Source organism: Leptopilina boulardi, unplaced genomic scaffold (genome assembly GCF_019393585.1).
Source record: "Leptopilina boulardi isolate dan_hultmark-lab unplaced genomic scaffold, ZJU_Lbou_2.1 LbouV2_156, whole genome shotgun sequence".
Lineage (NCBI taxonomy): Eukaryota > Metazoa > Arthropoda > Insecta > Hymenoptera > Figitidae > Leptopilina > Leptopilina boulardi.
This window is the reverse complement of record NW_026137703.1, coordinates 593485-616000: the sequence shown is the minus strand read 5'-3', so window position 1 is coordinate 616000 and position 22516 is coordinate 593485. Positions and strand designations below refer to the sequence as shown.

The 22516-nt window shown below is 31.4% G+C and overlaps 1 protein-coding gene across 1 annotated transcript in view; it reads right to left on the bottom strand.

Moving 5' to 3' along the window:
* Positions 1–404: 404 nt before the first annotated feature.
* Positions 405–22516, bottom strand: part of LOC127276932 (glutamate receptor ionotropic, kainate 2-like) — a 588544-nt gene continuing 566432 nt past the window's right edge. The window contains exon 14 of the mRNA XM_051297684.1: positions 405–580. Within this exon, the coding sequence (XP_051153641.1) occupies positions 491–580 (90 nt within the window). The 3' untranslated portion in view covers positions 405–490. The remainder of the gene's footprint in view (positions 581–22516) is intronic.

Genomic DNA, 22516 nt, shown 5'->3' with positions numbered 1-22516 from the left:
ATTACTACTGAAACTAATCAATTGTTATTGTGTTGTATTTCGGGAGTTGTTGTTCGAATTAAAAATGTCAATATTTAAAAATTTTATAATTTTCGTGAAAAACTCATTAAGGGCCAAGAACGCCGCTCAGGATCCCTCGGTGCTTGCGTCCCTCAAGCTCCGAATTTATGTTCCGGCCGGTAGAGTAGGGGTATACAACTTCCCTATAAGGACGCAATCAATGATCGCCCGAAACAACATAAAACGTACCTTGGCTCCTCCCTAAACCAATAGCAAATTCTTACTGTCGAACTGTAACGCCTTTTTTCTTTCTATCTAAGAGTTTAAAGTTTAAATAATACACTTATTCAATGATCTTTATGAAGTAAAACATTGTTAAGTCGACAATTTAATTTTTATTTTAAACGGATGTTTTTAAAAAAATTTTGATTTTTTAAGCGTTGGAAAAAATATGTCATCATAATGAGTAGTTTAGCCATGATATTACACTTCAGAATAGTCCAATTTTTTCTAACTCATTTTTTATATTAATTGGTGTTTGTATGTAGGCGTTTTCTTTATACGGATCTGAACGTGCAAACTGAAACAACAATAGAAACCAAAACGTTAAAAATTAAAATAATGTAATAAATAATGTTGAAAAAAGGATTGAAACTATGCATTACACAGGCACACAAAAAAAGTTGTCTGTTTCTTGAACAATACATACCATTTCTATAGTATTTTGGCACGCAGAAAACGAATTAGAAGCCAGAATTGCTCCATCACCCTCTGATTTTAATTAAGTCGAAAAAAACCACCCTTCACCGGACAATTTCAAACTTGGAAGATAAAAAACTAAATAACAAATTTTTTTATTAAACAGAACATTACACCTACTTATTTTGGCTCCACTAACTCAAAACCAAAGCCAGAACTGATCCAGCACCATCTAAACTTTTTTTAAATAAAATAAACCACCCTTAATAGGACAAATTCAAACTAAGGGGATAAAAAAATTAAATAACAGATTTTATAATAAAAAGAAACTTACACCCACGTATTTTTGCTAGAATAACACAAAAAGAAAACCAGAACTGATACAGCACCCTTTTGATTTTTTTTAATTGGAAAAAGCACCCTTAATCGGACAAATTCAAAATTAAGAGGTAAAAAAATTATATAACAGAATTTTTTAATAAACAGAAGCATACAAATTACTTTAGTTTTGCTCCACTAAATTAAAAATAAAACCAGAACTGATCTTCCACCCTCTGATTTTTATTAAATCGAAAAAACCACCCGTCACCAAACAAATTCAAACTTGGAAGATAAAAAAATAAATAACAGATTTTTTTATCAAACAGAACATTACACCTGCGTATTTTTGCTCCACTAACACAAAAACAAAGCTAGAACTGATCCAGCACCATGTGAATTTTTCTTAAATCGAAAAAACCACCCTTAATGGGACAAATTCAAACTTAGGAAATGAAATTAAATAATAGATTTTTTTAATAAAGAGAACCTTACACATTACCTTATTTTTGCTCCACTAACTCAAAAACAAAGCCAGAACTGATCCAGCACCATCTAAACTTTTTTGAAATAAAATAAACCACCCTTAATCGGACAAATTCAAACTTAGGAGATAAAAAATTAAATAACAAATTTTTTCAATAAACAGAACCTTACACTTACGTATTTTTGCTCCACAAACTCAAAAACAAAATCAGAACTGATCCAGCACCGTAATATTTAAAAAAAACCACCCTTAATCGGTCAAATTCAAACTTTGCTATTTCGTTGGGAAAAAAATCGAAAGCAAGTACAATTTTAAAATTTTTCTGTACCTCTGATATGGAAGAAACTATCATGTTAAAAAGACTGCTATTTTTGTAATACTCCTAAGTTTGAATTTGTTTGGTTACGGGTGGTTTTTTCGATTTAATAAAAATCAGAGGGTGGAAGATGAGCTCTGGTTTCATTTTTAATTTAGTGGAGCAAAACTAAGGTAATTTGTAAGGTTCTGTTTATTAAAAAAATCTGTTATATAATTTTTTAACCCCTTAAGGTTTAAATTGTCCGATTAAGGGTGCTTTTTCCAATTAAAAAAAATCAAAAGGGTTCTGGATCAGTTCTGTCTTTCTTTTTGTGTTATTATAGCAAAAATACGTAGGTGTAAGTTTCTTTTTATTAAAAAATCTGTTATTTAATTTTTTTATCTCCTTAGTTTGAATTTGTCCGGTTAAGGGTGGTTTTTTTCAATTTAAAAAAAATCAGAAAGTGATTGAGCAATTCTGGATTCATATTCGTTTTCAGCGGGCCAAAATACTATAAAAATAGTGTATTTAGTTCAAGAAACATACAACTTTTTTTTGTGTGCCTGTGTTATTGAGGGGGGTACACCAGTTTTAACTTTCGAAAAATCGATTATTTTGGTTTAAATTTTCTTAAACCAAATGTAAATATGAAGTGTGCCTATATATTTTTATGTTGATACAGTAAAAAATGAATGAGTTATACAGCACAATACGGACGTGCGCTAGACAGCAACAGATCAGACGGCAGAAACACATTGCGACAATGACAATAGGGGTTCCTTATTTATCCTCCTCTTCGGAAAAGGAGAATTGAAAAAACCATTAATCCGATTTACTTGAAATTTAATATGCATCATTTACACAAAAAAATCTAATTCCCAATCAAAGAATTTCTTTTTGCATGCAAAACTTTTTTTCTAGAGCTGAAAATCGACTTTGTTTTTCAACAAAAATCATACTCTTATCTTTGACACACCTATCTTTAACGAAGAAAAAGTTGGTCCCCGATGCCGAAAAAAACTCATATATTTTGAATCTCTGAACACTAAATGAACAAAATTTCAAAGATTCAAAATCGTAACCGATCCTCCTACATGAATTTTTATGTATTTATTGTTTTTTTATGCATTATAATAAAAAATATAAAATTTTGAATTATTTAAAGAAAAATTTCTATTCTCATAAGTTTTGATCAGCTTTACTTGCTTTACTGTGATGAAAAAAGTTTCTAAATTACCGTCTTTGCAAAAAATTTTTCTACCACACAAGGCACAAATTTTTTTATATTTCAATCATGACAACAGGCGTGATTTAACTTGTAGTAATAAGTCATTTTTAAATAGATTAAAAATAAATCAACTACATCTACAAAACTTTTAACTAATTTTAGCCAACTTGTTATCATTTATTTTCTTACACGATACAAAAACAAATTCCAATAGCAGTAACTAATGTTGCGTATATTAATAACAATAAGAAGTGATAGAAAATTTGGAAAATCTAATGTTTGCATCTGCGGTGTTCTAGGGAAAATACTCTCTTATTATTTCTGTTGACAGTGCGGATTTAAAATTACAATATTGATCATCCAACCTTTATTCCCAAAAATTATAGTTATGTATTATTATTATTTTTACATTTAATAAGTATAAAAAAATTGCACTAGTAATTTCAACTGATCTGCACATCGTAATGAAGCAATTTTTCATTATAATGCATAAAAAAAACAATAAATACATAAAAAGTCATGCAGGAGGATCGGTTACGATTTTGAATCTTTGAAATTTTGTTCATTTAGTGTCCACAGATTCAAAATATATAAGAGTTTTTTTTCGGCATCGGGGACCAACTTTTTCTTCATTTAAGACAGGTGTGTTGAAGGGTCGACATTTTGTTAAATATGTATATTTTTTTTAATCCTTCGATTGGAAACTAGACAATCTTATAAGAAATGTAAATCAATTTAATTTTTGCATTTTAGATAAATTATACTTGCGGAATTCTGGTCACCGGACTTCATGTTTTACCCGCAGGCGTCACTTCGATGGCTCATCACACATAATGCTGATGATAAACAAAATTTTTTAGTTGTTAATTAAAGTTCTACACATGTACTTTTAGGTAATAAAAAAATTTCTTTTTTACTTTAAGATAACTTTAATAATATCATTATATAATATTATTTTTTTTCCTTCTTCACAACTTTATCTTTAATACCAACACGGACTCGTTTTTTCCAAAATCTTGAAGATCATCCTATATAGCAAAATGCGCTCACAGTGTTAGACATGTATCTCGCACGCGTGTTCTCACAGGACCGAACAGATGCGTTCTCATATGCGATACATGTGAGTTGCACGCGTAAGGGTCGCATGCATGGTGGTAAAATGAGTTTAGATCATATTCAATTTCTAATTTAATTTAAAGCGAATAACAGGCATCTAAGGAAGAGGGAGGGGTGTCTCAGTTGCTTACGCACCATACAAAATTTATATTTTTTCCCATTACAATACACGGTGCGCCAGAAAGAGGTTTAAATAAAAATAACTTGGCTTTTATTGGAGTTGATTATCATAGCGTTTTCAGGGAAAAACTGATAATTTTCTATCTGTGTTTTCATGCTCACATTACAGGAAGAATGAAGCGAAATTGGAATTTTTCCATTGGCCTTCACAGTTTAACCCCCTTAAATTTTAGGTTTAAGGGTACGGAACCCTCGGTTTTAATGCAAGTGTAACTCGTACTTGTCCGATTTTTATATTTATGCATTAAGATGTCGAACGTTATCTAAAATTCTTTGTCAAGAAGAGAGTTTTAATTATCGCTCTGAACGTTAAATAATATTGATTTTAAAATACTTTTATCTCTCTGGTATCGTGAGTAGCCATAAGTTGGCGTTCTAAATGTGAGAACAATGCAGATGATAAGCAGAGCTTCAATCTCGTTCGTATCTTGAATGTATTAACATATAATAAATATTATTTAATTAAATTCATACAAAGCGTATATCTTTTATTTTATATTTTTGTGTCAGAGGTATAACAATTGGCGACGAGGATACAAGATGTAAAGTGTTAAATTTAGCACGGAGCTAGAATCTAAAAAAAGTAAAAATCTAACGAGTTTTCAAAAGCGTGGTCGCGAACAATCATATAATTTCAAAATGTGAATTAGCGTTATTGAAGCTTTTGTGAATTTATCGACTTTTGGACGTATTTATATGGAACAGTGAGTTTTTGAGCAAATTGTTATTTAGAGGCAGTGAGTGTACCTTAAAGAATCGGGAAACATGAAAATACAAAGTTAATGAAAGGACGATTTTTTCTGATCTAAATGCAACCATATTGAATTAAAGCTTTCGTTGAGTTCAATAAAGGGCGTATTTTTAGGTTCCTGTTTCTAAATTAAGGGAATTGTGGAATAGGAACAGTCACAAGAAAACAACATGGCTAACGAAGTTGAAGCAAACGGACAAGGGGGTGCCATGCAGGTAACGATGCATGCACACGTTGATGTATTACCAGAATACAAACTTGGGGAATATTGTCAAATTTACGAAAAACGGATGGACCAGTACTTGACATCAAATTATATCGAGGAAGATAGAAAAGTGTCAATATTGTTAACGGTTATGGGTTCAGATGCGTACAAAATAATTAGGGATTTAACGAATCCAACTTTGCCTAAATATAAAACTTATATGCAGCTGTGTGCAATTTTAAAAGATCAGTTCTCACCGCGTGTATCAACTTTTTGAAAACGAATTGAGTTCTATGAAGCAAAACAGAAACAGAATGAAACGGTTAGTGTCTGGTACGCTCGTATGAAGCTTTCAGCAGATTGTAAGTTTGGTGCACAGTTGAACGAAATTTTAAAGAACAAGTTTGTTTCTAGAATGTATAAAGGAAAAATAAGAGAACGTATGTGTGAAGAAGAAGTTACAAAAAACGGTAGAACAATTGAAAGAAATTGCCTTAAACAGAGAGCTGTCATTGCAAGAAGTACAGGTTAACAAATTTGACATTCATCCAAAATAAACAAGGAGGATCAGCTGCTAACAGAACTCAAAATCGAAATAGAGGGCAGCATAGTCAGGACAAGTCACCAAGAATGTCACAAAAGAACAATCTCAACAAAAAAGAAGCAATGTGTGTGGCTTGTGGTAAAGGAAAGCATGTATTCGCAACATGTAAATATAAAAAATACAAATCCTAGTAGAAACTTATATTATTGACATACAGCCAACGGATGAGGATTTATTTAAATTGTTAGAGAAATACAATGAGATTTTTAGACAGGAACTGTGAAATTATAGATATGAGAGAATCAAGTTAGAAACTAAATCCAATATCAGAACAATTTTTATTAAACCAAAACCGGTAGCGTACGCGTTTAGAGAAAAAGTTGACGAAATAATCGACAAATTAGGAAATAACGGTATGTTAACAAAAGTAAATAACGCAAAATTTGGTACACCATTAGTACCAATTATAAAATCTGATGGTTCAATTCGTTTACGTGCAAATTATAAAATTACGATAAATAAGTACCTAGAAGATGTCAATTATCCGTTACCTAGAGTCGAAGATCTTTTTGCAGCACTTCAGGGTGGAGAGGAATTCACTAAGCTAGACTTTCTTAACGCATTTAATAAGTTAGAATTAGATAAGGAAACGAGTGAATTACTCTCATGGAGTACCTGTAGGGGCATTTACCGCGTCAATAGATTGCCATTTGGCACAAAACCTGCTTCATCGATTTTTCAGAGAATAATTGAAAAAGTTTTACAATGCATAAAAGGGGTAGTACTGTTTATCGATGATGTAGTGATCACGGTAAAAACTCAAAAAGAGCATTTTAAAAATTTGAATGAGGTTTTCAAAAGAATACAAAAAGCAGGGTTTAAATTAAATAAAAAAAATTGTATATTTTTTCCAAAAGAGATTCGATTTTTGGGTCGCATAATTAATAGAGATGGTTTAAAAATTGATAAGGACAAGGTAGAAACTATTATAAAAATGCCCAGGCCAACGAACAAAGCGAAATCAAAACATGCGTGGGTACTGTAAATTATTATGCGAAATTTATTCCGAATGCGGATGAAATATTGTCATCGATGTATGAAATGTGGAAAGAAGGAGTAGACTTTGAATGGAAAAAAATGTGAAATTGCATTTAATACAACGAGACGAAAGATTATATCGAATAGGATATTAGTTCATTTTGATAGAGAAAAACCACACTGTAAAAAATTTTTCTTGTAACATTACTACTTTCTACGTAGGTCCAAAATCTTACCTACTGTGAAAGTGGCATAAGTACATAAAACAGTATAACAGCATCTAGAATGGGGAATTTTACTTTTAGAATTAGTAAATTAACATCACGTAGTGTAAAAGTACACCACATGATAATTTTTAATTTATAATCGTATTAAAAATATTTTAATTAAAATTTATTTTTATATTATAAAATTTTTCCTTTAGATTGCAATAGAAAATATGTGATACAAATAATCAAATTTATATAAACATTTATTTGACACAAATTATTATTACTTGAGTTGCAATATATAATAATAAATTAATATGTGTGTAACAAGATATAAATAAAGGAATAAAATGAGCAAAAAATTTTACGTTACATAACTATTATTTTTAAAGTGACAAATGAGGTAAATTTACTTTTGTATGCAAAAGTGAGAAAAATTGTATCTGTTTCATTTTCAAAGTTGAAAAACTACTATGTTTTTTAAATTTACTATTTTGAGTGCGTTTATTTAATTTTCAAAAATGTAAATTTGCACAAAAAATATAACATCACAATTTTGTGTAGTTGTACATTATAGAGTACTTTTGTCGCTTTCAAAGAGGGTCCATTTTCTGACCTACATAGCAACTCACACAAAAGCAATTTAATCTTGTACTATTACAACGTTTTGTTCTTTAACCTCTGTGAAAGTTATAAAATTACAAGTTCGATTCCATTTCTAAATTTAAAAAGTGTATTAAAATCTCATTAAAAATAGTTAAATTACATAAATTCTAAAGTGTTAATTCACTATTTCATAATGCAAATTTTTTTGTTTTTTACAATGCAAAAATTAACTTGTATTGTGATGCGTCTCAACTAGGTATAGCAGCAGTGTTGACACATGTATTTCCTGATCGAACTGAGAGACCAATTGTGTTTGCGTCGAGAGTCTTGCAAACTGCTGAAAAGAATTATGCAGTGATTCAAAAGGAAACATTGGCAATATATTTTGGAACAAAAAAATTTTATCAGTACTTAATCGGGAATAAGTTTAATTTATTTTCGGATCATAAACCCCTGGAAGCACTTTTTGGCGAAAATAAAAGTTTGCCTGAAATGGAAGCGGGGCGTTTGCAGAGGTGAGCAGTATATGTGTCTGGTTTCAATTTGTGAGACATTAAAATTTTTACAATGGCGTGGATAGGATTTAAAAATGTTCAGACATAAATATTTATCGAAATTTAAGATTGTCTAAAAAATTAATCAAAATGATGTAAAATCTTTCATTATCGCGATTCTTTGGCCAATAAGAATTTCAATGCGATCACCATCGGAATGAATATTCAAGTTCAATAATAAAATACAAAATTCTCAAACTAATAAATAAATTTGTTGGGCGCCAGGTTCATGATAGAACCAACATCAGCATCATCAACAAAAAGAAATTCAAAATCGTTATTTCAATATTCTAATGCCACCTGGCTGAAATAATAAGAATAACTAATAACGTCAAAATTCGTCCAAAGATCGGAAGTTTAAACTCGAAACTCCATTTACCGGAAAAAGTCACAAGTCAAAACTTCAATAAGCTAGCTCCAGATTTCAGAAACATTTAGGTGTGGATTTTTTTGAGAGAGTATTTTCAGCAATAATAAAAAAAAGAACATCCTAAATTTTCATATGAACAATGGGATATATTATATAAATTTCTCTATTCGAATTTACATTGTATGAGAAATATTCCCTAATTCAAAAAGAAAAAAAATATAACATAATAAGATCAGATACTGCGCGACATTTTACGCTATAATTAGTAACGCAAAAAAAAATATATATTTACTATCTCACAATGAAACGCTCCATATTCGTATTTATATTCATTAAAAAAATAAATAACGCAAAATATAATTAGATCAATTTACTCGACTCATTTTATTAAACTATAAAATTTGAAAATTTATAGATTGAAAATGAATTTTAATTAAACCGAAGAATAGAAAAGCGCGACATTTTAATTTTCTCAAATGGGGGGGATCGACACTTTGACACATATTTATTTTAATCTTGAATTTGATCAAGTTCAGTATAATCAAATAATCACAATTAATACATCTTAAAGTTCATAATGAACACCTTTACGCTAATACTCGAAAATTTACATAATGAATTTTATATTATCAATGAAAACACGCGAAGTATTTACTCAATGACCATGCGGTCGATAGTCGCTTCATTATGAATTGAATACAAAAGATTCATATTCTCTACGCTAAAAGATTTCAAACTTCGAGAATATGCATCTTTATGAGATAAGTATCGACTTACCAATAAATGAATCAATAAACAGGAGAGTTTGTCAGTAATGGCTCTCGAGACGGGACAGAACCGCTTCCCTCGTCTTGGGTACAACACACAATATTTGATTTTATTTAAAAGAAAAGAAAATTCGCTATATGAGTCGTTACGCTAATCGGATATATTAGTAGTGAGACAACGTTTTCAGCAAAAGTGCCGGTAGCCTCGAGGCTTCTAAAACTAACCTAATGTGATACGGTCGCGCTCGCCATAGTTTCACGCAAGCGCCGTAGGCCGGCAAAATCATTTAAATTCAAAATTCACAAATCTTTAACGAAATACAAAATAAATTATTAATAAAATATCTAATATCGTAAACGCAATATTTATAATTAAATATAAATTTTAAATTAATTGGTTACTCAGATTAAAGCAAAGTAATAAAATTTAAGTATTAACGCAAAATTCAAAAATATAAAAAAAATTAATAAACTAAAAAAAGATCTCAAACAATTGTAACGCACAAGATGGTCGGGAAAATAACAGGGTATTTTGATGATAAGTAATGAGACGAATTAAAGTTAATTTTAATTAGAACGAAGATTATTGATTTAGAATCGACAAAATTTATGAACAAAAATTTATTATGATTTGATAATGATTAACAAAAATTAACACTGATTAATACAAATCCGTATTTAATATTCTACGTCACCATGTGACATCTAAAGAAAATCTCTGAAAAGGAGCACACTTTGCTCGAAAACAATCCCCAACAAAAGTATCACTGATATGAGCACACTTTGCTCTGAATATTCATCAAAATAAATATATCTCCGAAATGAGCACACTTTGCTCTAAATAATTACAGATATATAAAAAAAACTCTCGATAAAATTCGGAACCTTCTACTCAGGTCATTGAACCCAGACTGGCGTTTTGTAAGGGACGCTCCCCACTTTTCTCTTTCCTTCGCTCGGGCATCTATTCCCCTTCCCTCAACTACGCACACCTTCCTTCTCTTAATATTGTTAGCAACATCCTCCTTCTTTAGTAAGGATGGTCACTAACAATCTTACTACTATTCCTTGGCAGCCAACACAATAACTTTAGCAACCCCACGCGTGAGTATGTTTCCACCCTTTGTTCGAATTCTCACTACCCGAACTCTTCCGTCACTCCCAATGATTGTTTCAACGATGATCCCCTTTTGCCAAGTATTTCTAGGAGGTAGTGGATCCACAATTAACACCACATCACCTGCCTGAAAAGACCTTACATCTAGATGCCATTTTTTTCTGCTTATTAAGTTGAGCAAATATTCTTTCACCCAACGACTCCAGAACATATATGTTAAACGTTGGGCGATCCTCCACTGCTTCTTTGAGTACAGATCATTGACGGTAAATCGTCCTGGTACTGGAAGTGCTGATGAGGTTCCAATCAACAGGGTTAAACTTTCTTCATCGATGTGATTAACTGAGACGTGAGTAAGTGGAGGACTATTCACGATGTGTTCTACTTAGGTTAGCAGCGTCAATAACGTTTCTTTTGTGGGATATCTATTGTTGAGGATAGCTTTCAACGCAACTTTTACACTCCGCACTAAATGTTCCCAACTACCACCCATATGGGGAGTATCAGGAGGTATAAACTTCCACTTTATTCCGCGATTTACAATAAACGTGTTAATGGAACTGAAGTTGATTTCTTTAATACCGTTTTTCAATTCGTTCTTGGCTCCACTAAAATTGGTACCATTATCAGAATATATTTCCAATGGTGACCCACGTCTAGCCATCATTCGTCTTATGCCTATTATTGCGGAATCAGTACTCAAACTCGGAGCCAATTCAAGGTGTATTGCACGCGTGGTTAAAGATGTTGTTAATACTCCCATCGTTTTTCATGTTTTCAGCCCACAGTGACATTCATAAGACTAAAGTAATCGATTCCACTTAAGGTAAAGGGTCGCTTATGGTGAGAAATTCTTGCACGAGGTAAATCTCCCATTTCCGGTATTTCCGGTTCAGCTTTCCTCACTCGGTAATGTTGGCACCTTAACGTCACTGATTTAATAACTGGTCTAATTTTTATTATCCAGTATTTTTGACGTAACTCATTTATAATTACTTCAGATGAACCATGAGATAATCTTTCGTGAAACTGTTTGATCAATAATTTGGTGTAACGATGACTTCCTTCCAGTATGATAGGGGTTTTAGTATCTTGTGGTATGCCTTCTGCTTCCGATATACCTTTTATTCTGAGGATACCATCTTCTCCCAGGAATACTGATAATTTAGATAATTTACTACTCTTCAGCGGTTCTCCTTTCATTAATGACACTATTTCCGATCCGAAAAGTTCTTGTTGTAACTTTATTATCCATAATCGTTCCGCTTGTTCCATTAATTCTGCTGTCAGTTCTACATCGTCTTTATGAAACCATATTTTGTGTACGAGCATCATCCAAACTGTGCTTTTTTATCAATCGCAACCACTTTGAAAATCTTTCAACATCGGGTAAAGGTATTTCTTCATTTTCAGTAATTACCGTTACAAATTCTTTTTTCTTTTCTTCCTCTGGTTCAGGAGACTTGTTTGTTAAAGATTGATCAGGCCAGTCCATCGGATCATCATGGAGGAAGGTTGGTCCCCGTGTCCAATCACTCAATTGATCGCTAAGATTTCTGTTGTCTCGTGTAGCATTATCCGCTGGGTTCAATGTGGATAGGATCCACCTCCATTCATCGACATTCGTTAGCTCATCAATTTCGCCAATTCGATGTGCTACGAATTTTTGGTATTTCCTGGGGTCGTTCTTTATCCATCCTAAGACATTCGTTGAGTCAGTCCCGAAAACTCTTCTATTAACTGAAATTTTGTGCTCGTCCATTATAGTCTTCGCAAGTCTGGAAGCCAGTAGTGCTCCTTACAATTCCATCCTTGGAATAGAAACAGGCTTTAATAAAGCCACTCGACTTTTTCCAACTATAAACGAAAATTCAACTGACTTGTCTTCGTACTCCATTCTCCAATACGCGACAGTTGAATAAGCCCTTTCACTTGCGTCACAGAAGAGGTAGCTCAATCTTGGAGGGGTCTTCTGATCGCGATCTGTACCACCTGGGTATTTGACATTTTTCAGCTTCGAGCATTCCGGGTAACCATGTGAGCCACTTTGATTTTTCCTTCTCCTTCATCCCATCCGATATTGGTCTTCCAAAATTCCTGGAGTAGTATTTTTCTTTTTATGGTATATGGCGATAACATGCCTAGAGGATCATACACGGACATAATTACTCGTAACAATTCTGGCTTGGTAGGATTAACTGAGCCGTCCTTAACGTCTTCCGGTATTTTTTCATTTTCAAATTAAATTGAAATACGTTCTTAACTAGATCCCAGATGAGTCCCAGGGTGCGTTCCACATGTGGTTGGTCCTTATTGAGGTTGAGCTTTTCATTAGTTGCCTTTGCGTTTCGTAGAATATTCATTAATTCTTTACTATTGCTCACCCATCCTGTAATTTCGAATCCTCCGCGAGAGTGTACAAGCGAGGCGTCATTTATCCTTTACCAGGCTTCTTCTTCATCGTCTGCACTGTCTAAATAATCATGATTTTTTCATGATAATTAATCATCATTTACGTAATGATTTTCTAGAATCGCTTGGACTGCATCTGGTTACTGGTCCTTGAATTCTTCTGCGTTTCTGTTTTTTATATATTGAGCAATATGTATAGATGTATAGATATCATAGATGTCATTGCGTACACTTTAGGTTCCGTGTCTCTACTCCATCCTGGCCCAAGAAACAATTGAGAATTTTGATCACGTTCGTTGATCTTAACTTGCGGAAACATTTTATTAATATCTCATGTGAATGCGATTTTGCGAATTCGAAATTTCATGAGAACACCTAGTAATGGTTGAACAAGATCAGACCCGCTCAATATTTGGTCGTTTAGTGATATACCAGAGGTCCTGGCAGCGGCGTCAAACACAAGTCTCATTTTTTCTGGTTTATTAGGAGTTATTACTCCGAAATGAGGCAGGTACCATGTTTTATCACTCTCTTCTAAATGTGTTACTTTTCTTGCATATTACGATTTTAACAGTATCTCCACTTCTTGAATGTATTTTATTCCATAATTAGGATCTTTATCCATTTTCTAGATCTTAATCTCTGGAAAGCATATTTTTTAATATAAAGCATTTTTACATTATCTTTTTCCCACAGCTATCTGGTCTCCCATCTTTGTCCAATTCTCAGAGTATTCTTTGATAATAATTGGTTAACACGTTCATCTTCTGCGTTCCGTTTACGCGTCATTGATACTCTTAAGGCCCCAATATCGAAACTTCCTTTTACCAACGAATTCAATTCCTTGTCTCTTGCTTCCTTTTCGTAGATATAAAGTGTTTCTGTTTGCGCGATGACCGCAGCGCAGTTTGATTGTTTTTTCCTCGTCGAGAAGGAATTCCCATGAATGACCCATCCAAGAGGTGTAAGTGAAGCGACTGGTTCTTTTATGGTAGATGCGCGACTTTCACGTGGAGTAATTATGTGTGAATGATCTTGTCCTATCAAAAGTCTAGGTACTGAGTTTTTATAGAATTTTATATCCAAATCTCGTAAATGTTCGTGATCTTTTATTTGATTTTCACCTAGGCTTTGTGATGAGAGAGTTAGACCTTTTGTTCTTGCTCCCCTTATTTCAAATCTTTCACTTTCAGTCACTTGGATAATCCTGAAATCAACCATTTGACTCGTATTCTCATTGATTTCCAACCCTTTGATTGCTTGTAAGCGTAAAGAAGTTTGAACTCCAAGCGCACCGATTTTGTCAGCAATGTTTTGTTCGATCAACGTCACTGCAGCACCATAATCCAATATTGCAGGAATAATCACACTTCCTTTGCGTCCGAATATTTTTACAGGTGTGATTTTTAACAGAGTCTGTCAAGATCTATAGCTGCCTTCTTCCTGTCCACCCGCACGTATAGCTTCGGTTGCATTCTGTTGACTAATCGAGCGAAAGGCTTCATGAAGCAAATTATGATGGCTTCTTTTACACCCACGATATCCACAGATTACAGTTTTACAATTTCGATTGAAATGATTGGAGTGCAAACACCTGAAGCATAACTTTTCGGACATCACCCACTCTATTTGTTTATCGGCTGGAATTCGAGTTAGTCCTTCACAATCGTTGGTTTTGTGTTCGATGCTACTATTTTGGTTAAAATAGCCATCACGTATGGCTGTATCTATTCCAATTATTTTGTATGGTAAACATACAAATAATTCTAGAAGTATTGAACAGTTATTTCTATTAGTGTATGTGAAATTGAATACAAGTAATTATTTTATCATTTATTACAGTATTCTTTTCCTTACTATGAAACGAGTAGATATGCAAATTATGAAAGAGCAAGGCATTCCTATGTTATTTTCATGGACAAAGGAGATAAGGTTGATTGCGTTAAACTTTTAGACGAAAAGGGACTCATGTTATTTTTTTGATAGAAGAGGAAAAATGTTTTTAAACAAAGACATACTTATGCTATTTTCTTGTGGAAGATAAAGAAAGAAAAGTGTTAATTTTTTGCGTTCGATGACAAAGAGTATCTTATGTATTTTTTCTTAAAATAAAGTGAGGTAGGCAATCCTATTTATCTCTACCTGAGTAAAGAGAGAAAGAGACGGACTTCAGCTTCACTTTCTTTTCCGACAGTAGTATCGTGTAATAATAGAAATATTATTTTAGAGTATAAATGGGAGTGCCTTTTTTTAACCTGAAATGAAAATCTGATATGTACAAGTTTAAACCCTTCTCCTCAATACTGTAAAATAGATAATCATTGTGCGATAAAAGTTATTTGTCAAATGTAAAAGAATTTTTTATTATAGACGGTTAATTAAACTGCAAATGATTTTGATATTATTAACAAAAAAGGAGAAATGCTAAATGATAAACATATTTATGAATTGGCTAAAATCCTTCTTATGAAAAGAGTTGATATGCAAATGAGATGAGAAAAGGAAATTCTACCTGTTTTTCTATAGAGAGATCGAGAAAAAAGCGTTTTCAAAGCAAGACGGATAAACTTTTTTAACAGTTTATAGATAGGGTGAAATAGAAAAGCGTAAACGATAAATATAGCTAGAATAAGAAAAATCTTACCTGTTTGTATATAGAGGGAGCAAGAAGGGAAAACGTTACCGAATTAAAAAGGATAAACTTATTGAAGCAGATTATAGATAGAGTCAAATAAAAAAGTGTAAACGATAGCTATAGCTAGAAAACGAAAAATATTACCTGTTTGTCTATAGAGATTGCGAGAAGATAAAGCGTTACCAAAGCAAAAAGGATAGACTTATTGTAACAGTCTATAGATAGAGTGAAACAGAAAAGCGTAAACTATCAATGTCTTTCCCTTTGGGTAAGTAAAGGAAATTCTAATGAAATTGTTTATAGATAGATTAAGAAGGAAAAGCGTTGTTATTTCAGTAGAGAAGACGAAATTGATTTGTTTCTTCTTCATCAGTGCGAGAAGAAAACTTTTTCTTGATATATATTATTTGAAAAGTCAAATTTTCTCCAAAACAAACCCTCTTTAATACAGTCCTTATTGTTGTAAAGGGTCAATACGGGTGGTGCATGAGAGCTATTGTTAAATTTAATTATATTTAACATTGTGAATTGACGTTTAGGCTGTAATGGTTAGTTGATGTGAATGGAACTTCATGCTCTTGCGTCTGTATGTGTAAACTTTTCTATATCTGCATCTACCATGATTGTGTCGAAATGATTGAAATTTTGTTAAATGCAAAAGTTGTCAGTCGAATCGTACAAAAGGCGCCTTTTTGTACGGGACTTTAATTCTTTTATAACTTGCACATTCTAACCGCAAATAAAATTTTCATAATGAAAATCTATTTTTCGTTCTTTATGCTCACGTACTGCTAAAATTATCATCAGCTATTCCTTACATCTTGGACATCGCTTTTTCAGAATCTGTACTCAAAATTAAACAAAAATAAAAACCAAAAAGTTACTGCCAATTTTTTTGGAAAAAAACGACGTTTTTTGAAATCTTTTTTTCGAAAATGAATTTTTTTCGAATGTATTGAATCCGAAGAAGTTCGTAAAACCTTCAAATATCGCGTCCAAAATGTTCAAGCTTTCAGATAGTGAAGTTTATTTGATTAAAATTCAAGACGGCGGATGAAAAATGTCGACTAAACATCAATTTTTTTATAATATAACAATCTCGTGTAAAAAATTTAAAAAAATGCTCAAATTCAGTTAAAACTATTTATTTGGGGGTTTTTGGGGTCGCTGATTACGAATCTGAAGATAGTTTTCAGAAATTCAAAATGATGTATACGGTTTGAATGCAAAAAATCCACTTAGCTGGGAAAATGCACGAAAATTCGTAATATTTCTATCTCAAAAATTATCTATTCTTATGTACTCTGCAACGCGTCTTGTTAGTGAGAGAAGCGAAATTTTGCCACCTTGCGGACAAACATTAAATTCTAAACTAAGACGCGTGAATTTTTTAAAATGATGAAATCTTTGCAATGAATAGAAGAACGAATTACGTTTAATTAATATAATATAAAATCATTAATTCAACATAATATAAATATTTTCAATTAATTAATTTCCCTCCCAACTGAAAATTGGTCAAATGATCGTTTACATCATAACTTAAAGAAATAAAAATATCAGCTGGGTGTAGCATGGTGGATTATACGTCAGCTGGCCATCCGAACATGTAAAAAAATTGTGTTTTCAGTGATTTGGACATTTATTAATTTTAACGTACTTCAGTAGTGGGATTACGAATAGCAACAGTTCTATGAAGATTTCGCTACGTAGCGATTTAAAGCTACATTCGCTTAAAAAATGTGTTGTTACTGGGTAACTCAAAAAAATTGTATCAGTTTCACAAATTTAGGTTAGCACAACTGTTTCGTTGGTAAAATTCAAAGATAGAAATTATATTATGAGTAGTTTTTGAATCAAGTTAAATTTATTCGAATAATCAAAATGTTTAATCAAATAATTTTTTGTAATTGCTACATAGATAAATTTTTTTAGAAAATTGACATGATTTCTATGTCAAAGGTCTTATTCAGTGGGGTTATGTTTATATTCTCTTTGGAATTACGATCTTGCAGTTTAAGTTTTGAAGAAACTGATAACGCTATTTTATTTTGGACATCATTTAGAACAAATTTTACTAAAAATATGTAAGTTTTGAGAACCCTAAATAGCAAAAGCAATACATAGCGACTATCGATATTCGTAATCCCACTGCAGTTCTTACAAATGAAAATATATTATTTGCTTATAATATTTATTTCAGAACAAATTATCTTTAAAACAACATATTTATCCAAACATATATACACTACCGTCCGAAATTGTGCGAACTCTGCTTTTTCAACAACTATAAAACTGTTCAAATCTTCAAAAATATTTCCAATTTTTATAAAATATCTACAATTTTTTCCTCTTTATTTTATTAAAGTTAATAAAATTCTGAAAGAAATGACACCTTGACAAAGAGAATATGTTAATTTTTAATTAGATATCTAAGAAAAACCCAATTTTCAATGTTTTTACTATTTTTTTTATTTCTCTGGCAAAAATTAATATTTTTAAACGTTCTTAGGCTCATTGAAATCGTATTTTGTTATGCAATTCAAATTATATAAAACAATTCATGTACACATTCTTCCCTAGCGTATGCAAACCGTGAAAGTTGGCTCATAAAATGTCAAAAAATTTAAATTTAATTCTACAATAAAATATAATGTTTAAAAATCAAGTAAATATATCATTCTAAACTTCTCTGATTTATGTAATTAAATTTAAGATTTATACATTTTACTGATCATTTTTTGTCATATAAATATTAATCACAATTTTTTGACATTTTATGAGCCAACTTTCACGGTTTGCATACGCTAGGGAAGAATGTGTACATGAATTGATTTATATAATTTGAATTGCATAACAAAATACGATTTCAATGAGCCTAAGAACGTTTAAAAATATTAATTTTTGCCAGAGAAATAAAAAAAATAGTAAAAACATTGAAAATTGGGTTTTTCTTAGATATCTAATTAAAAATTAACATATTCTCTTTGTCAAGGTGTCATTTCTTTTAGAATTTTATTAACTTTAATAAAATAAAGAGGAAAAAATTTTAGTTTTAATATTTTTGAAGATTTGAACAGTTTTATAGTTGTTGAAAAAGCAAAGTTCGCACAATTTCGGACGGTAGTGTACGCTAAATGCATTTTGAATTAATGAATTAAATAAAACATGATGTTTTATTATTATTTTATGCTCCATTCATATATAACAAACAATTAAGAATGATTTAATGTAAATAGAAAAATCAAGTTATAACCTCCTGCACGTACAAGGAGTTGGATTTCAAACAAATTTGGAGGCGTTATGTTTATCATATAAAAATTCCTGTAATGTTTGTTGATTTATTATATTATTATACATCATATATTATATACTTTATTATATAGACATCATTATCTGCTATTTGTCAGGGAGAAATTTTGTCAATTAACTTCTATGAATAAGCGATAACTGCTTATGCGCGGCTCTTGAAATGCAATGTTCACTGACCCAGCTGACGATGTATCCACCCACTTACAGCCAGCTGACGTTTTTATTTCTTTAAATTGGGATGTAAACAATCATCTATCTAAGTTTCGATTGAGAGGAAATCACTAAAAACATAATTTTTTTTACATGTTCGGATGGTCAGCTGACGTATAATCCTCCTTGCTACACCAAGCTGACGTTTTTATTTCTTTAAGTTATTATGTAAACTATCATCTGACTAATTTTCAGTTGGGAGGAAATGACTGAAAAAATTTTTTTTACGTCATTGGGGGGGTGTAACTTCTTAACCCACCGCCGGTAGGGCAGCTAACGATCACGAGGCTTCACGACACAACTGCCTTAATTATTTCAGAAATTATCTGTCGAGAGGAAATGACCGACCAAAATCTGTCGTGGCTCCCGGGCTATAAGTTGTATGTAGGGTCAGTTAGGATAAATAGGGACAAGAGGTGTTGGAGCATAATTTACAGTTTTAAAATTATGTTAAACGTCTATATTTTAACCTCAGATCACCTACAAGCGGTTCTGAGTATTTTGTATGATTTTTAAGTCTGTTTTTTTTCAAATGCAAGACAAAATACTGAAATAAAAAAAATAAGAAAAATTCAATTGGTTCAACTAATACATATCTACTACAAATTTTTTTCAAGTTTTTTCATCTCTTAATACAGTAATAAACATAAGGAAACTTTTTTCTTAATCCTTTCTTAGAAACTATGCTGTCCCCATTTACCCCAAATTTTAGCAAATTTTCTAAATCTTGGGGTAAATGGGGACAGCCAGTTTCATGAGTTTAAAGCTTATCTAAATTATTTTTCTGCTGCATAAAATTAATCCTGGGAATGTACATAAAAATTTAAAAAAACCGCAAATATTACCTTTTAAAGGAAGAAAATTATGTAATTGTAAAAAATAGGGTATTTGTCCCCATTTACCCCAAATGATCCTAAATACTTTAAGGGGTCTACCCACTTTAGACGCGCTAAAATGAAGGCTGTTTTTAAGAATTTTTCTAATTGGTTTATATTATAAATATTGACATATAAGTTGTTAGACTAAAGAAATACACTTCCGAAATACATGAAAAAATTTTTGTTATTTGTTTTTTTTAAATTTTATATGCATGCAAATGGTAGTTGAAAAAAAATCCCCCAAAAACGATGGGTCCACGCTGTTGATGAAATCTCTGACATGGATTGTCCGAAACCAAAAAATCAAAAAGTTTTGGATTCAGTGTGGTAATAGCTATAGCGCATATCAAGGGATTTTTTATTTTTGCAAAATTGACAAAATGGCGGACATTTTTCGAAAAATTAAAGAAAACCGTGTGTTAGTTTTTTCGAAAAATGTCCGCCATTTTGTCAATTTTGCAAAAATAAAAAATCCCTTGATATGCGCTATAGCTATTACCACACTGAATCCAAAACTTTTTGATTTTTTGGTTTCGGACAATCCATGTCAGAGATTTCATCAACAGCGTGGACCCATCGTTTTTGGGGGATTTTTTTTCAACTACCATTTGCATGCATATAAAATTTAAAAAAAACAAATAACAAAAATTTTTTCATGTATTTCGGAAGTGTATTTCTTTAGTCTAACAACTTATATGTCAATATTTATAATATAAACCAATTAGAAAAATTCTTAAAAACAGCCTTCATTTTAGCGCGTCTAAAGTGGGTAGATCCCTTAAAGTAAGTAAATTAAGTTTTTTGTTTAAATATTTTACGAAATATTTTATACAAAAAAAAATCGGACAAGTGCGAGTTACACTCGCATTAAAACCGAGGGTTCCGTACCCTTAAACCTAAAATTTAAGGGGTTAAAGTGTGAAGGCATGTGGAAAAATTCCAATTTTGCTTAATTTTCCCTGTAATGTGAGCATAAAAACACATAGATAGACACATAGTCACATATAACGAAAATTAGCAGTTTTTCCTTAGAAACGCTATGATTATCAACTCCAATCATGCTCACTATATTTTTCTTGTAATCTACACGTAAAAATGGATAAATTTGAAGCCCTTTAGATAAAATTTTCTTCGTTTTTCGAAGACAATTCATGATTCTAATCGAAAATTATTAGTTTTTCCTTGAAAACGCTATGATAATCAACTCCAATCGTTCACGATATATTTTTTTTGTAATCTTCACGTAAAAATACGTAAAAATTTATAAATTTGAATCCCTTGAGATAAAATTTTCTTCTTTCTTTATTCGAAAAATCCGTGATTTTTTCTAAAAATATCAGTTTTCCTTAAAAACAATATGATCATCAATTCCAATCGTGCTCGCTATATTTTTCCTGTAATCTACACGCAAAAATACGCATGTATACTAAATATGAACTGTCTTGGTCAAATAGTGTCATTAATAGGTTTCCTCCTTTGGGTACAGAACCCTAAAAACGCTATATTGAATCCGCCATTTTCAATTTTTAAAAATTAACTTCAGATTCGTAATTAGCGATCCCAAGAACCCACGAGTAAGAATTATTAGCCGAGACCGATAAAATTCTAAAAAACATTCCGACATTTTCAATTTTTAAAAACTAACTTCAGATTCGTAATCAGCGACCCCAAAAACTCACAGGTAAATAGTTGTAACAGGGTTGCCACAGGTCTGGAAAACCGGGAAAAGTCAGGGAAAACGATGAAAAAACCGGGAATGTTGTGCGTCTTTAGTTAAATTTATTTTTAAATGTAAAAAAATGAGTTTTGAAAATAATTGATATATTTTTAGATCAAATTATACTCAATTTTTCAAATATACTTTTATTTTTAACAACTTTTATTTTAAAATGCCGCGCCATACGATTTCGAGAAATCGATATTACACTATTACGCGTAGAATCGATACATTCGACATCGATTCTCTTTTAACTTCATGATGATGTTGAAGTGATGTTTATTTGATGAGTTACAAGTTAGTTGACAATGTTTATTGCAATTTTTATGTTCGGTGTATACATCTTGTGGTGAGTACAGTTATACATTATTTTAAATGATTACCTAAAGTTATCTGATACATTAATGGAGAACTACATATCAGTCAGCGTTTATTAAATACTTATACTTTTCAGTAAAAATTTTAAGGTTATACTTGTTGACATGTTATTTTGGACTGTTAAAATTTTGTGTTAGTACAGAAAATATAATAAAATTACACAATGTTTTTAGTGTATTAGAGTGATTCTCCAAAAAAATTCATTTCCCACGTATTCAAGATTCACAACCTGAAGTGTCATTCCTCTCATTCACAATAAAAACAATATTATTAGATATAAATTGATCGCAACTTTTTTAGCATAAAGTTATCCTCTACAAACATGACAAGGCATTATAAGTTTGAGAAAAATTATTGATAAATAAATAAAATTAAAAAATCTTAAAATCGTCCTTCCTCTGAATAAAAATTAAAAGTTCATACTCATTGTCGATTGTTTGCAAATTGTCAGTGAAAGTTAACCTAAAAGTTTAAAAAGTAATCATTA